The 23,578-nt window shown below is 40.1% G+C and overlaps 1 protein-coding gene across 4 annotated transcripts in view; it reads right to left on the reverse strand.

Moving 5' to 3' along the window:
• Window positions 1-23,578, reverse strand: part of LOC122554117 (cAMP-dependent protein kinase catalytic subunit beta) — a 221,348-nt gene that overhangs the window by 108,416 nt on the left and 89,354 nt on the right. Inside the window, exon 1 of one of the 4 annotated variants that reach the window (XM_043698623.1) lies at window positions 17,682-17,949. The exons of 2 other annotated variants lie outside the window; for them this stretch is intronic. In XM_043698623.1, coding sequence (XP_043554558.1) covers window positions 17,682-17,883 — 202 coding nt within the window. In that variant the 5' untranslated portion in view covers window positions 17,884-17,949. Of the gene's footprint in view, window positions 1-17,681; window positions 17,950-23,578 lie in introns of those variants that run through there. One more of the 4 variants, XM_043698624.1, reaches the window with a different exon arrangement.

Raw genomic sequence — 23,578 nt, forward strand, 5'->3', positions numbered from 1 at the left:
CACATTCTAGTCTTTGATGAAACAGGAGTTAGATTGTGTAGGCTCATGACCAAGAACGAAGGAGAGACTCCAACAATATCCTTCACAATTATGGATATGACAACCCAATGTACAGAATCTATACTGAAAATGTGTTGCTGGAAAAACGCAGCAGGTCAGGCAGCATCCAAGGAGCAGGAAAATCGACGTTTTGGGCATAAGCCCTTCTTCATGTACTATGTTTGACATGGAAGATGGCAAAAATGCAGAGGAATCAGTAACTTAAGACAGCATCCTTATTTGTCAAGTCCAGATTAAAAAAAAGCTCATACGGAATTCATCAGTGGCTTCTATGCCAGATGGGTCTACTAGGCTTATGCCCGAAACGTCGATTCTCCTGTTCCTTGGATGCTGCCTGACCTGCTGCGCTTTTCCAGCAACACATTTTCAGCTCTGATCTCCAGCATCTGCAGCCCTCACTTCCTCTCAGAATCTATACTTCAAGGACAATTATAACAGAAGTGGTAGTGGAACAGTTCACTTTTACTCTGCGCATTACTAGGTCAGACAAGATTTTAATACATCTAAAATTTTTCAGGACATATTATGCAGCGTGGGCATTAAACATTTGAAGTCTACTGCCAACCATCCACAAACATAGGGAGTTTTGGAGAGATAACGTCAGCCTCTCAAAACCATGATTATAGCATACTGGCATGAACATTCTCAGAATTCTTATAAAGCATTAGACTTCTTACTCTTTCCAGCAGAGATCTCACAAATGATTCTAATAGATTTAGTCCATTCAAAATGATGGCCACGAGATGACAGGTCAAATAAATTGATTAGACAGACTTAAGATAAAAAGATGAATTTTCAAGATTGGATTGTGTCTGTGTTTCTTGAGGGACTCACAAGAGAATAGAAAAAAATTCACAAAGGAAGAATGGCAGACAGACTGGCAAAATCTGTATCATTACCTTCACAAGACCAACTTTTGAGTGTGAAGTTTAGTGGAAGGTCTAAGATAGTTAGGAGGGTTAGTACAGCGACTTATCTGATTGCAGGAAGAATTCTGGGTTGAGTCATGTGCATATGCTAAAGCAATGTCATTATAGGGAAGGAGATAATTTAAAACAAGTATGCCATTTAGTCAGAGGAGGGGAGCATGGCAGACACAAAATGTGATAAAAGGAGAGGCAAACAGCTTGTATAATTCAATTATTCAATAATGAAATACTAGGACATTTAGATACCATTTTCATACTTAAAGGACAACTTATGATCTGGTAAACTTAAGAAATTAACAATCCATACAGATTCACCAGGATGTACTATGTTTGACATGGAAGATGGCGAAAATGCAGAGGAATCAGTAACTTAAGACAGCATCCTTATTTGTCAAGTCCAGATTAAAAAAAGCTCATACGGAATTCATCAGTGGCTTCTATGCCAGATGGGTCTACTAGGATCATAGAAAAGGGAGTGTAGTGGAGTGGAGGGACCTTGGAGTTCAGGTGCACAGATCCCTGAAAGTGGAGTTACAAGTAGACAGGGCAGTGAGGGCGGCTTTCAGCACACTGACCTTCATCAGTCAGGGGCATTGAGTATAGAAGTTGGGAAAGTTATGTTGCAGTTGTACAGGATATTGGTGAGGCCATACTTGAAGTACTGTGTTCAGTTTTGGTCACCTTGCTGTGGGAAGGATGTTATTAAACTGGAAAGACTGCAGAAGAAATTTACAAGTATGTTGCCAGGACTCAAAGGTTTGAGGTACAGGGAGAGGTTGGACAAACTCTGACTTTTTTTTTTGAAGAGCATAGGAGACTGAAGGGGCAATCTTACAGAAGTGTATAAGATAGAGTCATAGAGATGTACAGCATGGAAACAGACCCTTCGGTTCAACACGTCCATGCCGACCAGATATCCCAACCCAATCTAGTGCCACCTGCCAGTACCCAGCCCATATCCCTCCAAACCCTTCCTATTCATATACCCATCCAAATGCCTCTTAAATGTTGCAATTGTACCAGCCTCCACCACTTCTTCTGGCAGCTCATTCCATATGTGTACCACCCTCTGTGAAAGAGTTGCCCCTTAGGTCTCTTTCATATCTTCATGAGAAGCATGTGTAGGGTGAATGCAGTCTTTTTCTCAGGGTTGGGGAATCAAGGACTAGAGGGCATCAGTTTAAGGTTCGAGGGGAAAAGATTAAAAGGGAACCTGAGGGGTAACATTTTTACATAGAGGGTAGTACACATGTGGAATCAGCTGCCAGCAGAAATGCTTGAGGCGGTACATTAACAAAATTTAAAAGGCATTTGGATAAATACATGGATAGGAAAGGTTTACAAGGATACGGGCCAAGTTCAGGGAAATGCGGTTAATGTTGATTGACATTTTGGTCAGCATGGATCAGTTTGGGCTGTAGGACTCAGTCTCTAAATGAGTGTAATAACAAAAACAGATGCATGCCCAATTTCTGTGAGAAAACAAAATCGACAGGGTTGGTAGCACTTCATTTCTTTCTAAAATTGATACATTGAAGGGGTATTTCAATTAACATCAAAAGGTTCAGAGGCACCAGCCTTCATTACACCAAATGGGATAAATCAAAGTTGAGTAATCCCAAGAGTTTAAGAATGCCCAGCTACAATCCAAAGTCTGATTAAGAAGAAATAAGCTGAAGTGCCTAACTGTGTAGTTTATTTAGACAATATTGAAATACGAAGTACAAGTAACAAGACTTGTTTATGCAACAATAGTTATCTGGTTCAGTAACACATCTCTCCAACAGAAAATGTTCAAATGTGGGGACAACGTACCGAGGAAATTTCAATGAATTGAAACTTCCCCTCCCCCTGCCACCACTTATACAAAGTCTCACTCGAGTTGGGTGGAATTTTATATAGATTTATAACAGCTTTTTGGCAGTGGTACAAGGCCAAATTAGTTTGCAATGACATGAGAACTCCAGTGTAATTACAGTCTGAAGCAAACTGTACAACTGTTGTCCATAATAAAATGATGCTCATTACTGAAGCAGATACAGAAGAAAGCATGGCAAGTGATAGATTTACATTTTTATCAATGTGAAGAAACATAAAAAAACTAGGAAGTTTTGATCATTCAGTTTTTCAAGCCAACTTCACCATTCAATTAGATCATCTACTTCAACATCATTTTCCTGCACTATCCCTATATGTTTTTAAGATGTCAAGATATATTAATTTCAGACTCCAACATATTCAGTGATTGAGCTTCTGTGGTCCTCTGGGATACAGAACTTTATTATCCAGATTTCAGTTCATACCTGCTGTAAATGTAATAAATCAGGCTTATTATATTCAGTGTTAACATGCAACACTCCCAGAATCTATTTAGAAATCAGTGTTGGGCCTTCTCAAAATGTATTCATGCAACATGGTCTCACATCACAATCTTTTGAGGTACAGAATCCAAACACAAACTAGTATGCAGGCATTATGCACGTACCAAAATTCATTGCATGTTGAGCTTAATTCAATTCTTCTATTCGTGGTTAGGAGCAAACTTCTTGGATACAAGTTTAATTTTTAAAACATAACTGGAGAATAATGCTATTTGGCTATATCATTTTTCAAATACAATTCCTGGCCTTTCACACTGAACATTGGCCCAAAATCAGTACACTCAATTAATTATGAAAAAGATTTCATAAACTAAACCTCAAAGTGGTTTGCACATACCCCAACATGCATTTCTATAAGTTCTTGTATATAGCAAAGTAATCCAGGACCTTTCATGACCCATGCTAAAAAATGTACATGACCAAGCAAACGAGATCAACAAAGCACAGTTTAAAATAAAGGGTGTGATATTGAAAATGGTGGTAAGGACTTTCTTTTCTCTTAGAGGGTGATAAGTTCTTGGTAATTTCGACTGCAAGCCATTAAATAAAGACAGAGATAGGTTGACTCTCTTGTTAGGTAAAAACAATGACTGTAGATGCTGGAAACCAGATTTTGGATTAGTGGTGCTGGAAGAGCACAGCAGTTCAGGCAGCATCCGAGGAAGAAGTGAGGTCTGCAGATGCTGGAGATCAGAGTTGAGTGTGTGTTGCTGGATGAAGGGCTCCGGCCCAAAACATCGACTCTCCTGCTCCTTTGATGCTGCCCGACCTGCTGTGCTTTTCCAGCAACACACTCAACTCTGATTCTCTTGTTAGTCAAGGACCTGGGATTATTAGGGGTACAGAAGAATGAGTGTTAAAGTCATCATCAGATCAGCCATAGTCTTGTCAGAGCTGACTCAACGGGCCAAATAACACAATTCGGTGATCAAAAGTAAAGCAAAAGCAAGTTACTACATATTTTGAAAACCTGAAATAAAAATAGAATGCTTGAAATGCTGGTCAGGCAGAATACGTGAAGAGAAAAGCAGAATATTATTTCAAGTCTGTGTCCCTTCACTCAGGTCAGTCACAAAACAAATTTTTCACTCTGTGGAACTGCTGAATATTTCCAGCATTTTTGGTTTATTTTGTAGGCTAAACAATCTAGGATTGTCTTGAGAAGATAGCGCAATGTAACTGTAGGGGTGTTAATCCATCATGTTATCTTGAATACAGCATGCAAATTCAGACGTGACATGCAAACATTTTGAATAGTAAAAATTGCATGCGACACACGAATGTTAGATTAAATGAGCTTCATATTTCATACTCAGCATCTCAAATTCAACTCTTAAAAGTCATAACTAATGGTTCACTGCTTTCAGTCAGTAAATAACTAAACTACACAGTCTACAAGGTCCCAAGTTCAACTTGAGCACGAACTGTTAGTTGATCACATTTGAGGGGCATTGAGTCTTGAGCCCAATAAAATATCTCTGATTACACAGAATACTGGAAAGCATTTAATGCCTGACACAAGTAATGCAAATGCCTTGAGGAGAAGAAATGCATTAATATGATACAGAAAGTATAGCTACAATAATGGATTGTAGTGAATTGGCCACTTCGACATAATAGATACTAGGTGGCGATGACAATAGGTTCCAACACAGTGAATCATTTCCTAACACAAATCTCCTGCAATAAAGAAAGCTAGCCAAATGGAAAAACCGATCTTTTGTAAGAACTGAAAATATGTTTAGACATCCCAAATTGGACTCAGCAGAAGATTATTGACTGGTACCAATCGATATGTTATTTTTGTTCAATACTGAAAGATCTTGCGTTGTAGGTCATAGTACATTATAATTTCAAATGTTCCCCTGAATGGTACTGCAACTAACATGTATAGTGATTAATTGTATTAACTTATAATAGTGTTGCCCTGAAAACCAAGCCGAAGGTCGTTCTTGACTTTGTCTTCTCAACTAGTTTACCTTGAATCCAATTTAGTGTGGGATCAAACCACACAATAAAAGTTATGAACTTCATACGGCATTAAAAAAGTTACATTTCATTTCATTATTTTAAGACTAATAGCATAAAAGGCAAGTCCTTATTATAAAAATAACATACACCAGGAGTAGGCCATTTGGCCCCTCAAGACTGGCCCACCATTCAACAAGATTGTGGCTAATCTGCTTCAGGCCTCAAATCCTCTTTCCTGCCAACTCAGCAGGTTCTAACGGACTAGAAATTGAGAGTTTACCTACTACACGTGGAATGCAGTGGTTCAATATGGCAGCTCATCACCATCTTCTCAAGGGCAACCTGGGACAGGCAATAAATGTTAGTCTAAGAGTGAATAAAAAAAAACTTCGGGATTGGGGAACTTCAACAGAGCACACAATGGAGCAATACTTCCTCTATTTTTTCTTAACCCCTGCTATGCACAGACTTCCAAGGCCTGGGTCTGACAGCAACTTCTGAAACTGGAAGTCAATGTGTTGACATGCTGACTGGCATGTGTGGAACCTCTGAGCAGCTGTAAAGTTCTGCAAAAATATTGCTATGGATTAGTACTGCATCACTGACAGCAACCTCTCTGTCTATAGATAACTGCACATGTGCAGACACCAAAACTGCTCAGTCTCAAGAGTAATCACAGCAAATACTGCCAGTTTCACTATCATTGCTAATGCAAAACCCAGACCACAGCTGCAGCAATAGGAACCCTGACTAAATTTCACCATCACTACTTCCACCAATATTTATCCTAATTGCCAGACCCTCAAACACTGCCGTGTGATCTCAGTGTAGATCAGTATTTTAATGGTCACCAAAACAAAATGTCACATGCCACCACAATCAGGAAATGTATAAAAAGTTACAAGAAAACTGGTACACATGCATTCTATGATTTGCAAAACAGATCATATTCACGCTGCTGTTTAAACTCTAATGATTTGACAGTTTAAAGGAGTAGGTCCAATCTTTAAACACAGCCATGCACAATTCAAACTCTAAGTCTTGCCCCAAGTAATTTTCAGCAATTCCATTAATCGTAATTCTTTTTCTAACTAAAAATAACTGCAGCACTGCACTAAATCAATGCTGAAGTACCCTGGCATTTCGCTGTGGGGATGAGTTATTCTGCTTGCCATGTACATTAGTATTGTAAACAAATGTAGGAATATTTTCCATTACAGTTGCTTAAAATATTGAACTGACCAGGGAAAGCTTTTCACTTTTATGGATGCTATCACAATACAATGAAAAGGAATATATTCCAGAATAGTTTCCCAGCAGACACTCTGGGGTCAGCCATAATCTGTCCTTTCGCATCTGTACTCTTTTGTAGAGCTTCTATCACCACATCACAACTGCGTGAGTTCAAGCCCCAATGCAGAAAGATTGAAGAGTGTTATCTTCCTTGGAAAAGAGGCTGAGGGGCAACATCATTGCGATGTACAAAATTGAGGGGGTCCTGGCTAAAGTGTCATGGAAAGGACCTATTTATCTTGGCAAAGAGGCCATAGGGGACAGATTTAGAGGGGAAAGAGAAGAAAAATAATTTCAGACTGGAGGACAGTTGGTGTCTAGCACATTGTCTGAAAGATTAGTGAAAGTCAGAAATGCTTGACGTGTTTAAATGGCATCTGGAGATATGGTGCCAGAACTGCAGGGATGTGGCCAAATACTAGCAAGTATTTCAACACAGGATTTAGAGGTGCCAGTGTTGCACTGGGGTGTACAAAGTTAAAAACCACACAACACGAGATTATAGTCCAACAGGTTTATTTGGAAGCACTAGCTTTTGGAGTGCTGCCCACACCTGATGAAGGAGCAGTGCTCCGAAAGCTAGTGCTTCCAAATAAACCAGTTGGACTATAACGTGGTGTTGTGAGATTTTTCACTTTGCACAAAACAGGAGGCCATTTGTTGTTAGCAGGTATGGAGTGACTCTAAAAATGACCATTATAATACCATTCTCTTGCATTTTCCCCATACTCTTGCACACTGAATGTTATTTAAATAGGAACAATCCCTTCTTGAATGCCTCAATTGAATCTGTCTCCACCACATCAGGTAGCTCATTCCAGCCTCGAACCACTTGCAAGAAAATGCTTTTCTCACATCACATTTTCAAATCACTTCTAATGTGTGCCTCTCGTTCTTACTTCATAGGGAGAATCCCTACAATGTGGAAGCAGACCATTTGGAGAAAGTAAGTGCAGATGCTGGAAAAGCACAGCAGGGCAGGCAGCATCTGAGCAGCGGCAGACCATTTAGCCCATCGAGTCCACACTGACACTCTGCAGAGCCTCCTACCCAAACCCACCCTTTAAACCCTGCATTTCCCCAGGCTAATCCATCCAACCTGTGCATCCGCTGGAACACATTGGGCAACTTAGCATAGCCAATCCACCTAATCTGCACATCTTTGGACAGTGGGAGGAAACCAGAGCACCCAGAGGAAACACATGCAGACATGGGGAGAATGTGCAAACTACAGTCAGCCAAGGGTGGAACCGAACCCAGGTGCCTGGCTCTGTGGGACAGTACTGCTAACTAACCACTGAGCCATCATGTAAGCCCCCAAGTGAGAATTCTTACAGGTGAGAACAGTCTTTCCCCGTCTATTCCATCTAGCTCAACAGTAATTTTGAAAATTCCCAACAGGTCTCCTCTTAGCCTCTTTCTCTCTAAAGTTGGGATGTTCACTTTTGACTGGCACAGTCACAATGGGCAAAGTAGCCTCTTTCTGAACTTAAACCTTCTAATGATTTATAAAACAATTGGATAGATGCCCAACTGGTCTGGTTTTTGATGGTGCTTCTTAAAGGTTAAATATCAAGCAAGACATGGAGAACTCTGCAACATTGTTTTAAATATTGAGACAGCATCTTTTACATCAATCTGAACCCAACACAAATGGACTTTTATTTTAATGTTCCATCAGAAATTTCGTACTTCCAATAATGGAGAACTCCCTTAGTATAATAAACCAATTTCAGAAAAGAATGTCAATCTTTAGCCTCAAAGCAAGTGCAAAGTAATGAGATAACAGATGAGTCAACTGAAAGTTTCTTGAATTTTGCCTTCTTGGGCATCTTTCATTAAGATTACTAGAACACCTTCAACCACCTTGGTCTGCTTTCTGAAATCACCACACTAAACCCTTTCTATTACACTCTATCTCAAAACCCATCTTTTAGTCAAATCTATAATAACGTGACTCCTCCTATTTCATTTCTGTGAAGCCTCTTGGAAAGATTTTCCTACTTTAAATGTGCTATATAAACACAAGCAGCTGCTGTTGTGCCTTTCATCCATCCCCAGAGATGGGAGTCCTTCCGTTCCCAGAACTGACCCTCCCAGCTTTAATCAGTCAGTCACTTGGTACATAGCACACAATCAAGTTCCAAGAGTCATGGGACTTTCATCTCTTCCAGGTGGTGGCAATTCCAGTGCTTCAACTTCGTGTGTGGAATTCCACTTTGCTTTTGTTTTAAAACCCCAAGTGATGCTCAGAAGTCTGCTCAATTACCAGGTTTCCATCAAATCCACTTTATTATTTTGAGCAGCTGAATTATCATGTATTTTGTCCTGTCTGTATTGCAATTAATCACTTTGGAATTAAAGACAATGTTTCAATCTGCACTGGAAATTTGTTACTTTCTTTAAACTTTATTGCAGTAACAAAAAAGGAGGAAAATAATGAGATTGTTGTATATAAATCAGGGATTCTGTCAGGATGACAAATGTGGTCACAGTGATAGTGTCCAAAACTAATGCAATAACCAATGACGCTTTACATCTCTGATTTAACATTATATTTCTTGGAAAAAGTGTGATCGTGAAAACTCCTCAGTTGATACAAATTCTCAATTTATTACACAGCACTCGTGGCATAGACAAAAATTATTTTGAGTGCTCTTAAAACGCGTTATCAAATATTAAACACTTTTCAAATACAGCATTAAGTCACAACGATCTTTCTCTCATCCTCTCAGCCCATGCTGATCCTTGAAGGTGCAAATGGCTCATTGCATTTCACATGAACCAAAAGAATTCACTGAAGGGATGTATCAACTCCACGATGGAGTGAAAAACTAGGATCTACCAATATGCTAGCAGCTGTTTTCCCATTAAAATAACTGCAAATTCAAATTTAGTCCTAAAAATCTAAATCTGCTTAGCAGTGCTTTTTTTGCTCTTGAAGTGGCTTAGAGAAATCTAAATTGTAGAAGGCATTGTTACTGCCTTGAAAGGCATTAGAAGTGGAGACCATAAGGAAATAAATTATAGCTGCAATAAACATCCTAATGAGCGAGCTAGGCATTAAACAGTGACTTGTTAAACATTAATTCTTGGGATATGGGTGTCACTGACATTTACTGACACATTCTGAGAAAGTGTATTCTTGAAATAGTACAATGTGTAAGGTTGCAAGATTTTGATCAGCAACCAAAAATGAATGGGGACAAGGCAGGAGAATGGGGCTGCGAAACATAGCAGCCACGATCAAATGGATGAGCAGACTTAATCGGCCAAATAGCTATTTCTGCTCAGATATCTTATGGTCTAATATCTAGCCCTGGCTAAAATGTGGCAAGTGATGTTCGCTTCACACAAATTCCCAGCAACGATCATCTCCATCAAGAGAATCCAATCACCCTTGACATCAATGGCATTACCATCACTGAATCCCTGACTAACAACATCCTGGAGGTTGCTACCAACAAGACACCGAACCAAAGTAGCCATGTAAATACTGTGACTAACAGCACACATCAGAAGCTAGGAATCGCGAAGTAATTCACCTCACAACTCCCCACAGCTTGTACACTAACTCCAAGGCATAAATCATGAGCATGGAGGACTACTCTCCAGTTCCTTGATGAGTGCAGCTCCAACAATATTCGAGGCTTGGCACCATCCAAGACGGAATAGCCCACTTGATCAGCACTACACTCACAATCACTCTGTCTTCCACCACCAAATGTTCAGCAGCAGCACAATGTACTGTATAGAAGGTGAAGTGCTCCTTAGCCAGCACTTCCCAAACCCATGACCAGTAAAAGGACAAGACCAATAGATATAAAGGAATAGGACCACCTGCAGTTTTGACCTCCAAGCAATCTTGACTTAGATAAATATATCATTGTTCCTTCACCAAAATCCAGGAATTCCCTCCCAACTGCATTGTGGGCCTACCTAAATCAAACAGACTTTGGAATTCAAAACAGCATGTTTATAAATGGTCACACTACAGCTTACGAGGGGAAACAAGAAAGCACCAGACAGCCAGAATGGAATAGAATAGTAGCATGGTAACCTCCAGTAAAAGTGTGATTGAGAAGCAGATATATAGCTGAAAATGTGTTGCTGGAAAAGCACAGTAGGTCAGGCAGCATCCAAGGAGCAGGAGAATCGACGTTTTGGGCATGAGCCCTTCTTCAGGAAAGGAGCACTTTCCTGAAGAAGGGCTCATGCCCGAAACGTCAATTCTCCTGCTCCTTGGATGCTGCCTGACCTGCTGCGCTTTTCCAGCAACACATTTTCAGCTCTGATCTCCAGCATCTGCAGTCTTCACTTTCTCCAAGCAGATATATAGGCAAATTTGAGAAGTACAAAGACAATAGAGCAGTCATAATAGGGGATTCAATAGCACTTGGGGTAGTTTTAGTGTAAAGAAATTGAGGCAGAACTTTTGACATGCATTCAGAAAAGTTTTGTTGACTAGTACATATATAAGATGGCCACTTTGAATTTAGTTTCAGGAAATGAAGTTATGTGAGCATTTTGCTAGAAAATAAATCATTATCATAGTTCAATAAAGCTCTAACAGAACTTGAGTAAGGTCAAAAGATAGAAAAGTTCTATATTGGCGCAAGGCCAATTTTGCTCAGCTGAGGAATGATTTAGCAAACATGGATTGGAAGTTACTGTTTGAAAGCAAATCAATACAAGAGCAATTGGAAGGAAGGGGAAAACTCAGAGTTAACATGCTCCCATAAAGAAAATGGGTGGAATGGACAAATCTAGTGTCCTTGGATGTCAAGGGCTAAGAGTTTATACCGAACACTAACTCAATACTACAGAAAGTTGAGAAGAGTAGAGAAAATGGAGGAATAAACTCAAAAACGAAATTAGGAAAGCAAAGAATAGTGGCAAATAAAATCAAGGAAAAATTAAAGATGTTTCATCAACATATTAACAGTAAAAAGAATAGAGAAGGTCTTTTCCCTGAGATGGGAGAGTCTGGAACTAGAGGGCATAGGTTTGGGGTGAAAGGGGAAAGATTTAAAAAGGGACCTAAGGTGCATGCATGGAATGAGCTGCCAGAGGAGGTGGAGGAGTTTGGTAAAATTAGAACATTTAAAAAGGCATCTGGATGGGTATGTGAATATATGCAGAGAGCAGAACACATAAAAAGGCTTAAAAAGTTAACCTGTGTCAAGGAAGGTGTTGATATGGTTAATTAATATTATTTCGAGTCTATCTGCACAAAGAGGGGACATTGCAGATGGTGCAGTTGAGGAGGAGGAGGAGAGTGAAGCATTGGATGCAAATGGCATGCAGAGGTAGCATTAATAGGATTATCATCCCAGGCTATTAAAACAAAACAAGGTGGAAACAGTATAAGGTCTAAAGGTCACTTCTCAATCCTCACAGGTGTGAAGCAGTGGAAGATTTGAGGACTGCAAACATTGTACCTTTGTAAACAAAGGGAATAAGGAACAGACCAAATAATTACAGGTCAGATAGTCTAACCCCAGTAGTCCACAAATTATTGAAATCAATTCAGAGGATAAACAGTCATTAAGGAATGCAAGGGTTCATCAAGAAAAGTCAGCATGGATTTATAAAGCAGAGTGAGACTAACTTGATTGAATTTTCAGAGAAATTGCCAATGAGATTAATGGAGGTGACATGGTTTATGGCTTTTGACCAGGTCTCTCAGAGTCAGAGACATACAGCATAGAAACTTGTCCCTGCTGACCAGATATCCTAAATTAATCTGGACCCATTAGCCAGCACTTGAATTGAATTGAATTTATTGTACCAAGGCACAATGAAAAGCTTTGTTTTGTGAGGATGTAGCACAGATGAGTAAATAATAGGTAAACAGTGGCAAAACCAAAACACAGGTTCAGGTGAGTGTTAAGAGTTTGAGTCCATTCAGTATTCTAACAACAGTAGGGTAGAAACTGTTTCAAAACCGGCTAGTGCATATGTTTAGGTTTCTGTACCTTCTTCCCGATGATAGAGGTTGTAGAAAAACATTGCCAGGGTGGGATGGATCTTTGAGAATGCTGGCGGCCTTTCCTCGACAGTGGGCCTGGTAGATGGATTCTATAGATGGGAGGTTGGCCTTTGTGTCCAGGCCGAGTTCACTACTCTCTGTAACTGTCTCCGATCTTGAATGGTACAGTTGTCATATCAGGCAGTGATACATCCAGACAGAATGCTCTCGATGGCGCACCTATAAAAGTTGGCAAGGGTATTCGCTGTCATGCCAAATTTCCTCAGCTGTCTGAGGAAGAGGAGACGTTGTTGGGCCTTTGTAACCAGTGCTTCCACATGAAGAATCCAAGAAACCTTGTTGTGGATGACCACTCCCAGGAGCTTGACACTCTCCACTTGTTCCACCTCTGTGCTGTTAATGTGTAGGGAGGCATGAGTAACATCCTGCCGAAAGTCAATGAACTCCTTGGTTTTGCCGGCATTAAGAGCTAGGTTGTTCTCAATGCACCATTTTTCCAGGTCTTCCACCTCCTGTTGTAGTCTGTTTCGTTGCCATCTGAGATTCAACCAACTATGGTGGTGTCAACAGTGAACTTGCAAATGGCATTAGTCTGGTATTTGATGATGCAGTCATGGGTGTACAGTGAGTACAGTAGGGGGCTGAGTATACACCACAGGGGGAGGGACAGTGTTGAGTGTTAGCGATGATGAACTATTGCACCCAATCTTCACTGATTGTGGTCCACATCCCTCTTATTCATTCCTATTCATATACCCATTCAGATGCCTTTTAAATTCTGTAATTGTACCAACCTCCACCACTTCCTCTGGCAGCTCATTCCATACACGTACCACCCTCTGCATGAAAAAGTTGTCTTTAGGTCCCTTTTAAATCTTTCCCCTCTCCCCTCTTGTTCTGGACTCGCCCATCTCAGGGAAAAGACCTTCTCTATATACCCTAACCATGCCCCACATGATTTTATAAACCTCTATAAGGTCACCCCTCAGCCTCCGATACTCCAGGGAAAACAGCCCAGCCTTTTCAACCCCACCCTATAGCTCAAAACCTCCAACCCTGGCAATATCCTTGTAAATTGGAGAGGATTCTGAGAGACAGGATTTATGATTATTTGGAAAAGCATAGTTTGATTAGAGATAACATGGCTTTGAGAGGAGTAGGTCATGCCTCACACGCCTTAATGAATTCTTCGAGGATGTGACAAAACACATTAATGAAGATAGACCAGTGGATGTGGTGTATCTGAATTTTAGCAAGGTGTTTGATAAGGTTCCACATGGTAGACTCATTCAGAAAGTAAGCAGACATGGGATACAGGGAAATCTGGCTGTCCAGATACAGAACTGGCTGGCCCACAGAAGACAGAGTATTAGTAGATGAAGTATTCAGCTTGGAGCTCAGTGACCAGTGGTCTTCCACAGGGATCTGTTCTGGGACTTGTGCTCTTTGATTTTTATAAATGACTTGGATGAGGAAATGGATGGGTGGGTTCGTAAGTTTGCCGATGACATGAAAGTTGGTGGAGTGGTGAATAGCGTGGAGGGCTGTTGGAAGTTGCAACTGGACATTGACAGGAAGCAGAGTTGGGCTGATAAGCAGTGGACCGTGCACCGATCCTTGTGGCACACCAATAGTCAAAGGTCTCCTATCTGAAAGGCTACCCTCCACCACAGCCTCTGTTTTCTACCTTTGAGCTACCAAATGGCTAGTTCTGCATATATTTCATGCAATCTAACCTTGCTAACCCATATACCATAAAAAATCCTTGTCAAACACCTTACTGAAGTACATATAAATCACATCCATCATTCTGCCCTCATCAATCCTCTTCGTTACTTCCAAACGCTCAATCAAGTTAGTGAGACATGCATGGCAGATTTGATTAAAAAAAGTCTCTTGGGATTCATGGGAATATTGCAAGCTGGATACAGAACTTGCTTAGTGGAAGGTAACAAAGGAGTAAACATTGGTAGTTGTATTTGAGACTGGAAGGTTTTCTCCAGCAGGGTTCCACAAGGCTCACTACGAGGTCTGATATTTTCTATGATATACATTAACGATTTAGACATTTAGGTCAGGGGCACAATCAAGAAGTCTGCAAACAAAGCAAAAATAATGGCCCTAAGGTTGATAGGGAGCATAACTGTTGACCACATGAGAATGTCAATGGATTGATCAGATGGGCACACAAATGCCAACTGGCATTCAGTAGTCGAACAAGGCAAAAGAACACAATAAATGGGAGATACTAGGATATGTGGAGGAAGTGAGGGGCCTTGGAAATCCCTGAAGGTAGCAGGGTTGTTTGATAAGGTGGTGTATGACATCTCTCTTTATTCACCAAGGTCTAGAATACAAAAGAAGGGAGGTTATGCTGAGACTGCATATACCATTAGTTATGTCACAAAGTGTTGTGTGCACAGTTCTAGTTGTCTCATTGCAGTGAAGATGGAATTGCACGAGAGGATACAAGATAAACATTTTGATGATGTAGCTGGGTCTGGACAAAAACAACTTTGTGGAAAGATTCAATGGGTGGGGTTGGTCTCTTTGAAGGAGGTTTCTTTGAGACATACAAAATTATGAAGAGCTGTGGATAAAATAGAAGGGCCTATTTACTTCAGCAAAACGTTCAGCGACTTGTGGGCATAGATTGCCAGAATGATTAGAGGGGAGATGAGGGAATATTTTCATCCAGAGAGATGCAAGTATCAGGAACACACTGCTTGAAAGGGTAGTAGAGGCAGAAATTCTCAACTTACTAGAAAGATATTTGAACATGCATCCCATGTGCTAAACACTGTAGAGCTATGGAGCAAACATTGGAAAGTGGGATCAGCTCATTGGCTTGTTTTTCTGTTGGCACTAACACAATGGGCCATATGGCTTTTATCTGTGTAAATTTTCTACAATTCAATGAATTGGATACTTCAAATACTTTGTAACTCGTCAAGTACTTTTAAAGTGTAGACACTGTTGTAATATGGGAAATGCAGCAGCGGATTTGCACATTATATCGTTTTGTGGGATATTGCAATGACCAGTTAAAATGGTTGTTGTGATGTTTGAGGGACAAATATTAAATCAGGTCATTTGGGATAACTCCCTCAATCTTGTCCAAAACAAAAGTATTTAATAATTCGGTTAAGTGTTTGTTGGGTAAGTGCAACTTGACAAAATATCAATGGATGTGGAGATAGTGGAAACAACAGATAATATGAAATACCCTAAAAAGAGTGGTGACAGTAGAAGCCTTGCTATACTCATGGTGATTAAATTATCTGGCCCAAATGGCTTGTATCCCAGGTTAAGGGAATTGTGGGTTGAAGTAGCAGAAGATGAGAGAGAGGTGCCAGTGGATTAGAAAATGGCAAATGTAACACCTTTATTCATGGAAGGATAAAAGGATAGTGTTAGTAACTACAACCTGGTCAGTTTAACATCAGTGATGGGTAAAATTTTACAATTCATGATCAGGGGAAAAAATATAAAGCATCTGGATAAGTTTTAGATAATTTAGGACAGATCATAACTGATCTAAATTTGGTTGAGGAATAAGAGAATATTAAAGAATAGAATGCAGTGGATTTTAAGAAAACATTTCACCAGGTACTGTATAAAAGCCTGATTAACAAAATTTGGGCTTATGGAAGAGGAGGGTCAGTGTTCAATTCGATACAAGATTGGCTTAAGGACAGAAATTAGTGAGCCATGGTAGTTTTCTTTCCCCCCACTCAGGATAACAATAGACCTTTTTTTGGCCATATATAAATGACTTGGATTAGCAAACATGGAGGAGACGCAAACTATGAGATAGAGTATTAGCACTGGCAGACAAGTATCAGTGAGAATTTGAAATACAATCCAGAAAAGAGAGAGGTAATGTATTTTAGCAAAAGGAACAGAAAGAGGCAAAGGCAGGGTAAGTTATGCTAAATCTTACAAAGCTCTGGTCAAGCCCCAACCAGAGTACTGCATTCAATCTGGTCACCACACTTTAGTAAAGATATAAAGGCTATTGAGACAGCTCAGAAGTGATTTACCAGAATAGCTTCATGGTTGGAGAGTTTGTGTTACACATTTAGGGTGGAAAAACTGGAGCAAAGGAAAATGAGAAACAACTTGATGAGAGTTAAAAGATTATGACAGCCTTGATAAGGTAAACAACTGGGGAAAAAGCTCTTCCCATTAGTTGAAGATACAAAGATGAGGGAACAGAGATTTAAGATTTTGGGTATGAGATGGAAGAGCAATAGGAAATGAATTTTGTCCTCATTGGTAATAACCTGGAAACGCTGCCCATGAAAGTAGCAGTAGTGGAGACAACGAATGATTTCAAAGAAAACTGGACAGGCACTTGAAACTGAATTTGCAGAGCTATGGGACTCAAACGGTGGAATGGGATTGACTGGATTACTCCACTGGGAGCAGGCATCAGTTCAAAAGGCTGAAGGATCTCTCTTATAAATGCTTTATGACCAACTGCAAAGACAAATAGAACTTCTGTCTAATGTCTCATGAGAAATGAAAGCTCTGACTGTTCAGCAGTATTGCACTGGAATGTCAACCTAGACTTTTGTGCTCAAATCCTGGTGTCGGCCGAGAATCTGTAACTACCTGCCTCAGGGTCAGGTGTGTGCCTAACTAAGCCACAGCTTTCACAGGTGAGACAAGAGTTTACATCCACTTGATTAACAGTCATTTCCTGAAACTGTGTACACAGAGAAAGGCTTCAACTTTACTTTGACGCTCCTTGCAGTTGATTAGTTATCCAATTATCAAACAAACATACTTCCAGCTGAACCAACTGGCCATCTCGGAAGAGGTTAAGGTTAAGAGGAGGGGTTTACTTAGTAGACTATGGGACTTTAAGACCTTCCTTGTACAGAAACTGTTCTTTCCTTAACAAAAAATAAATCTAAGATTGCTGAGTAATTTTGCTCACAAAACAAATCCAGACGACAATTTACTAAGAGCCTTAGTCACTGCTAGGTAGTATATTTTTTGTAATTTTGCACAAAAATGACATTGGACTGAAATGTACAGTAAACTTACTACAATCATCCCAAGTGAGAGTGTATCCAGAAACAAAGACACCTTCAGTTTCCAGAAGCAGATTTTGCTCATTAGCAGCCACTTTTGGTTGTCTGTGAAAAATTCTATTCGCTAAGACTTCCAGTTTAACCAGAGCTGAAGAGGTTTTTGATGGTTCTGGCCCTGTGGACTGGTAACCGAATTGATCCTTTTGTTGGGCCATCTGCTGCTTTGAGTCACATTAAATACTTTTATAGCTATTAACAAGGGTTGCAAACGTGTAGCACAGTGATCTTCTTAGAGCAGCTATGGCCTGTAGGCTGAACAAACTTCCTGTTTGCAACCAAAAGGCTGTTACCCCAATCAGCACTTCAACCACGGATTGTAAGCGAGTACTGTAGTTTCCTGTCGACATGAACAGCACATTTCACAACCCTCCTTTTTAAAATAATTTAAAAGTCAGTATTTTACAAAGCATCAAAATCTTAAAATTTTAAAACTGCTCTGGCAATTTCATTCTGAGCAGTTCAACAGCTTAAACAAACGTAGAAAGGTTTATACCAAAATAGCATTTCCTGTAAGTGAGCCTGTACGAGACCACAAAACTGTCTGAAAATAGTTTAAATATTTAGAGTCCATGTATTTTTCACAAGTCAAAGGTTACATAGTGTTAGTTCCTTTTTTTGCTAGTTTTCACCACACCAAAGACACTAATTCCCGATTGGGGGCTAAGAACCCTTTTGTACCACCTCTTACCCAGATCTTAACATGAGTATGGAGGGACTGCATAAGCAAGCTTCAAAGCAGAACCCGAACCTCGCTCCATCTGTGAAAGCATGCAAGTGAAAGCTGAGGTCAATGAATAGCAATGAGAAACAAGAACCCTGGCTCATCTTCCACACAAATAAGAGGACATACTTTACATGTGTTTGCTCATACAGATGTGGAGCTTCAATATTTTGTTTTTTTTTGCAATTGCCCCCTCATACTTTTGTTTGAGAAGACTCTGTCTAGCAAGAATGAATCAATTCCTCTGCTCAGATCTTGATTCACACTAAGTCCCGTTCACTCACCACCCCTTTTCTTGTTGACCTACAATGGCTCCCTGTTATGTCAAACTTCCATTTTAAAATTTGGATCCTTGGCTTCCAATTCTTCCATGGCCTCGCACAGTGTGTGCCCTCTATTCCCACATTTGCGCTATAATTTTAGCACTAATCATTCCAGATTTCATTAGAATTCAGCTGTATGGCCCCAAGCTTGGAAATTTTCTTTCTAACCTTTCTAGCTCTCTATATGTCATTCGTCATTTAGCATTGTTTAAAACACTTCTTAACGAAGCTTTCGACCATTTACCTGAAAGTCACTTCACGTGTCTGTCAAATTTTGTTTTGAGAAACTCCTGAAGCACCTCAGGACATTTTGTTTTGGAAAAGTTGTATGGCAATGTAAATTATTGTTGGATTAACTGGCAATAGGGAAATGGAAGCGACTATATACTTGGTTTTAATCATGGAACTAGAGGGTTTTAAAAATACATCCTCTGACCTTCCCCTTCCTTTTATTAACAAAATACTTGTAACAGATATTTTTAGTTCTTTTGCCACCAGAGGGATAAAAGTCAACATGGAACTTGACAGCTTTGCAACACTGAAATGAAACTTCAAAGAGCTTGTGTTTAAACAGTATCTTGTATTTCATCAGGAGATATCAAACTACTTCACAAAGTTAAAACTCTCACTACTTCACAGACTCCACTGTAGGCTCCAGCAAATACAATGCGAAAGAATCATAATTGGAACCACACACAAACTTGTCTTTAAACTTATTTGATCAGACTATGACTTTTGTTTGCAGATCAGGAGTGTGAACTACTTATGCTGTCTAAAAAAAAACAAAACTTGGCTTTTTGTTAACCAAGTATAATTTTCGACAATATTTTATTTAGAGCTATTTGCATGACTATATGGTGAAATAAGTGCGAGCTAAAAAAGTCCATTGTGATAAAGTTTAGTTCAGCCTTAAGGGTGCCTCGCTTATGGAATTGTAACAGATAGATATGCATAGATGTTCCGACAAAGAAACCACTAATGTGCCTTTTCTCATGCGTGCATACAATAGCTAAGGATTTGTTTAAAAACAGCCAGTTGAATTTTCGTTGATTTAAGTTGTAATCCAAACTAAGGATAGTATTTTAACACAGAGATATCAGAAAGTTTCTGCATAACTACACAGCCCTTTCCTCTGTTGAATTTAACAGATGGAACAATTACAATAAGCAGTTTGTGACAATTTGCAGTTTGTCTTTGAATTGGTGCTGCCATAGAACTTACTTCAGGGGTGGAGTTGTTTATAACAGCACCTGTTCAGAGTGAGACTAAGGTGATTTTACGCCAGCACAACTATCCCAGCAAATGAACAATCTGGAAGACATGCTGCTGTTTTTGGCTCTCACATCAAACTTCAGTGAGAGGATTCACAGCAGACAAACTAATGAGTTCGAGACCCATGTGATTCTGTGGATTTCAATTTGAAAACTTCATAACATCTAAAAATCAGAGCATCATACAGAATTCACAGCAGACAAACAGGACAATCCTGTCTAACTAATGCATTGTAATTATTTTCTGTTTGAACCTCCTCCCACATATCATTTAACTGAGTAAAACGCTTCATTTTATCTCAGTTTCTCATAATATAGCAAGTTATGATGCCTAGGAAAGCCAGAGAATAAAAGCAAAAGGAGGCATAAAGAGATTTGAATGAAAGAACACAAATTTTAAATTGGAGTTGTTGCTAAGTTAATAACACAAAGAATTGGGGAGAGTAGGGCATGCAGTCCACGAAGTCTCCTCTGTCAAGGCTGATCTTGGGCTTCAATTCCACTTTCCTACCCACTCCCATATTCTTTAACTTCCCAAGACGCTAAAAATCGGTCTTTTCCAGCCTTTTATGTATTCAACAATGGCAACTTCACAACCTTTTGGGATACAGAATTCCAAAAATTCACAACATTCAGTCAAGAAATTTCCCATCTCAGTCCCAAATGACTGGCCTCTTACACGGAGGATTACGCACATGCTTTAGATTCCCTGGTCAGAGGAAATAATCTTTTAGCATCTATTCTATGAAGCCTTTCAGAATTTTATTACATTTCAATCAGATCACCTCTCATTCTTTTACTCTTCAATGTCCATAGGTCCAATTTGCCCAGCCTCTCAACAGGACAATCCCTCATTCCCAGGAACTAATTTAGCGAATCTTCTTTATTGCCTCCAATACAAGTATGTCTATTCTTAAACGTGGACAGCAAAACTGCACAATATTCAAGGTTTCAGCAAGGTCTTTGACAAGATCTCACATAGGAAACTGAAAGAGAGCTCATGGGATCCAAGCTAACATGACACGTTGGATCCAAAGCTTAAAAATGTGTTGCTGGAAAAGCGCAGCAGATCAGGCAGCATCCAAGGAGAAGGAGAATCGGGAGAAGGAGAATCGACGTTTCGGGCATAAGCCCTTCTTCTCCTTGGATGTTGCCTGACCTGCTGCGCTTTTCCAGCAACACATTTTTAAGCTCTGATCTCCAGCATCTGCAGTCCTCACTTTCTCCCCGTTGGATCCAAAATTGGCTTAGTGACAGGAGACAGAGTGGGTGGCAGACGGTGACTCAGTGGTTAGCATTGCCGCCTCACAGCACCAGGGACCCAGGTTCGATCACAGCCTCGGGCGACTGTCTGTTTGGAGTTTGCACATTCTCCTAGTGTCTGCGCGACTTTTCTCTGGGTGCTCCAGTTTCCCCCCACAGTCCAAAGATACGCAGGTCAGGTGAATTGGTCACGCTAAATTGCCCATAGTGTTAGGTGCATTAGCCTGAGAGAAATGGGTCTGGGTAGGTTACTCTTCGGAGGGTCGGTGTGGACTAGTTGGGCCGAAGGGCCTGTTTCCACACTGTAGGGAATCTAATTGAAAAGTGGAGCTCTGTGTAGAGGTGTATCACAGGGATCAGTGTTGGGTCGCTTATTGGTTGTGATATTCATACATGATATAGATGAGGATGTGCAGGGGATGATAAGTTATTTTGTGAATGACACAAAGAATGGTTGGTGATGCAGTGATAAGGAAGGTAGTCGGCAACAAGAGGATATAAATGGATTGGTCAGATGGGCAGATCAGTAGCACTTGGAATGTAACTCCAAGAATGTATGAGGTGACACACTTTGGAAGGAAGACAAGACAGTATCCAAAATGGCAAGACATTAGGAAGCCTCAGAGGGAGAAAGGAATCTAAGCTTGTTTATAGATCCCTAAAGATGGTTAAGATGGCACAGAGGGTGCTTACCTTTATCAGTCATGGCACAGATTATAACAGGGAGAAAGTGAGGACTGCAGATGCTGGAGATCAGAGCTGAAAAATGTGTTGCTGGAAAAGCGCAGCAAGTCAGGCAGCAACCAAGGAGCAGGAGAATCGACGTTTGAAGAAGGGCTTATGCCTGAAACGTCAATTCTCCTACTCCTTGGATGCTGCCTGACCTGCTGCGCTTTTCCAGCAACACATTTTTCAGCATAGATTATAACAGCAGGGAGATCATGATGGAGCTGTACCAAAATTTGGTTAGACCACAGCTGGAAAATACTGTGCGCAGTTCTGGTCACCACACAACAGGAAGACTGAGACTACAAAAGAGGTTCACCAGGATATTGCCTGGGATGAAGCATTTCAGATTTGAAAAGAGACTGGATAAATCCAGATTGTTTTCTTGGGAGAATAGAAGATTGAGAGGCATGGACATGGTGATAGAAAGCTGTTGTTCCCTGTAGTCAGAGGGGTGATAACAAAGGGGGCATAATCTTAAAGTGAAAAGCAGGAGGTTTGAGAGGATTTGAGGAAAAACCTTTTCATCCAGACACTGGATGGGGTCTGGAATGCATTTGCTGGGAGCGCAGCTGAGGCATGAAACCGCACAACCTTTAAAGTACTTGGCTAAGCACATAGAACATAGAACAATACAGCACAGAACAGGCCTATCGGCCCACGATGTTGTGCCGAACATTTGTCCTAGCTTAAGCACCCATCCATGTACCTATCCAATTGCCGCTTAAAGGTCACCAATGAACTATCATTCAAAGTTACTGGTGTAGTGTGGGACAGTAGGACTAATGTAGGTAGTAGTACATCTTTGGCAGTACAGAATTGATAGGTCAAAGAGTTTTGACTTAGTTATTTATATGTGGTATCACTAAAACTCTGCACAATTGTAAGATAATTTCTTTATTTTTGCACTCACATCCCCTTTCAATAGAGGCCCAATATGGAATCTGCCTGACTGCTTTATCTGTAAGCTACAGCTGTGTACTTTGTATGAGCATACCCAAGTCTCTTTAAATATAAACACTGATGAGTTTCATACCTTTTAAAAATCTTGTCCTTGTTTTCTTGCAAAGTGACTAAGTTATCACTTTTCTACAAAGCAATCCATCAGCCATTTTGTTGCCACACTCACTTAAACCTATCTATTTCTCTTTGAAGCCACTGCATTCTTCTCGCAGTTCACCTTTCCACCTAGCTTTCTCTCGTCAAGTTTAGGCATTACTCTGCCTCTTCATCTAAGTACTTAATGCAGATTGCAAATAGGTCCCAACACTGGTCCTCGTGATACTTCATTATTCACTGTCTGCCAACTTGAAAGTTCTCAGAAAGGCCAATAAACCTGTCAAGGAAGGCTTTCATTAGTAAAACTCTATAAACTTGTTCTAACCAAATTATACTTTTTGACGTACATTGTTAAAACTTTCTTAATAACAGTCACTAATATTTACCCCAAAACTGATGTAAGGCTAACTGGTCTATAGCTTATTTGTTTCTTTATCCTTTAAAAATTATATAACATTTACCAACTTCTAATCTGTTCAGGCCTCTC

This window comes from Chiloscyllium plagiosum, chromosome 11 (assembly GCF_004010195.1).
Source record: "Chiloscyllium plagiosum isolate BGI_BamShark_2017 chromosome 11, ASM401019v2, whole genome shotgun sequence".
Classification (NCBI taxonomy): domain Eukaryota; kingdom Metazoa; phylum Chordata; class Chondrichthyes; order Orectolobiformes; family Hemiscylliidae; genus Chiloscyllium; species Chiloscyllium plagiosum.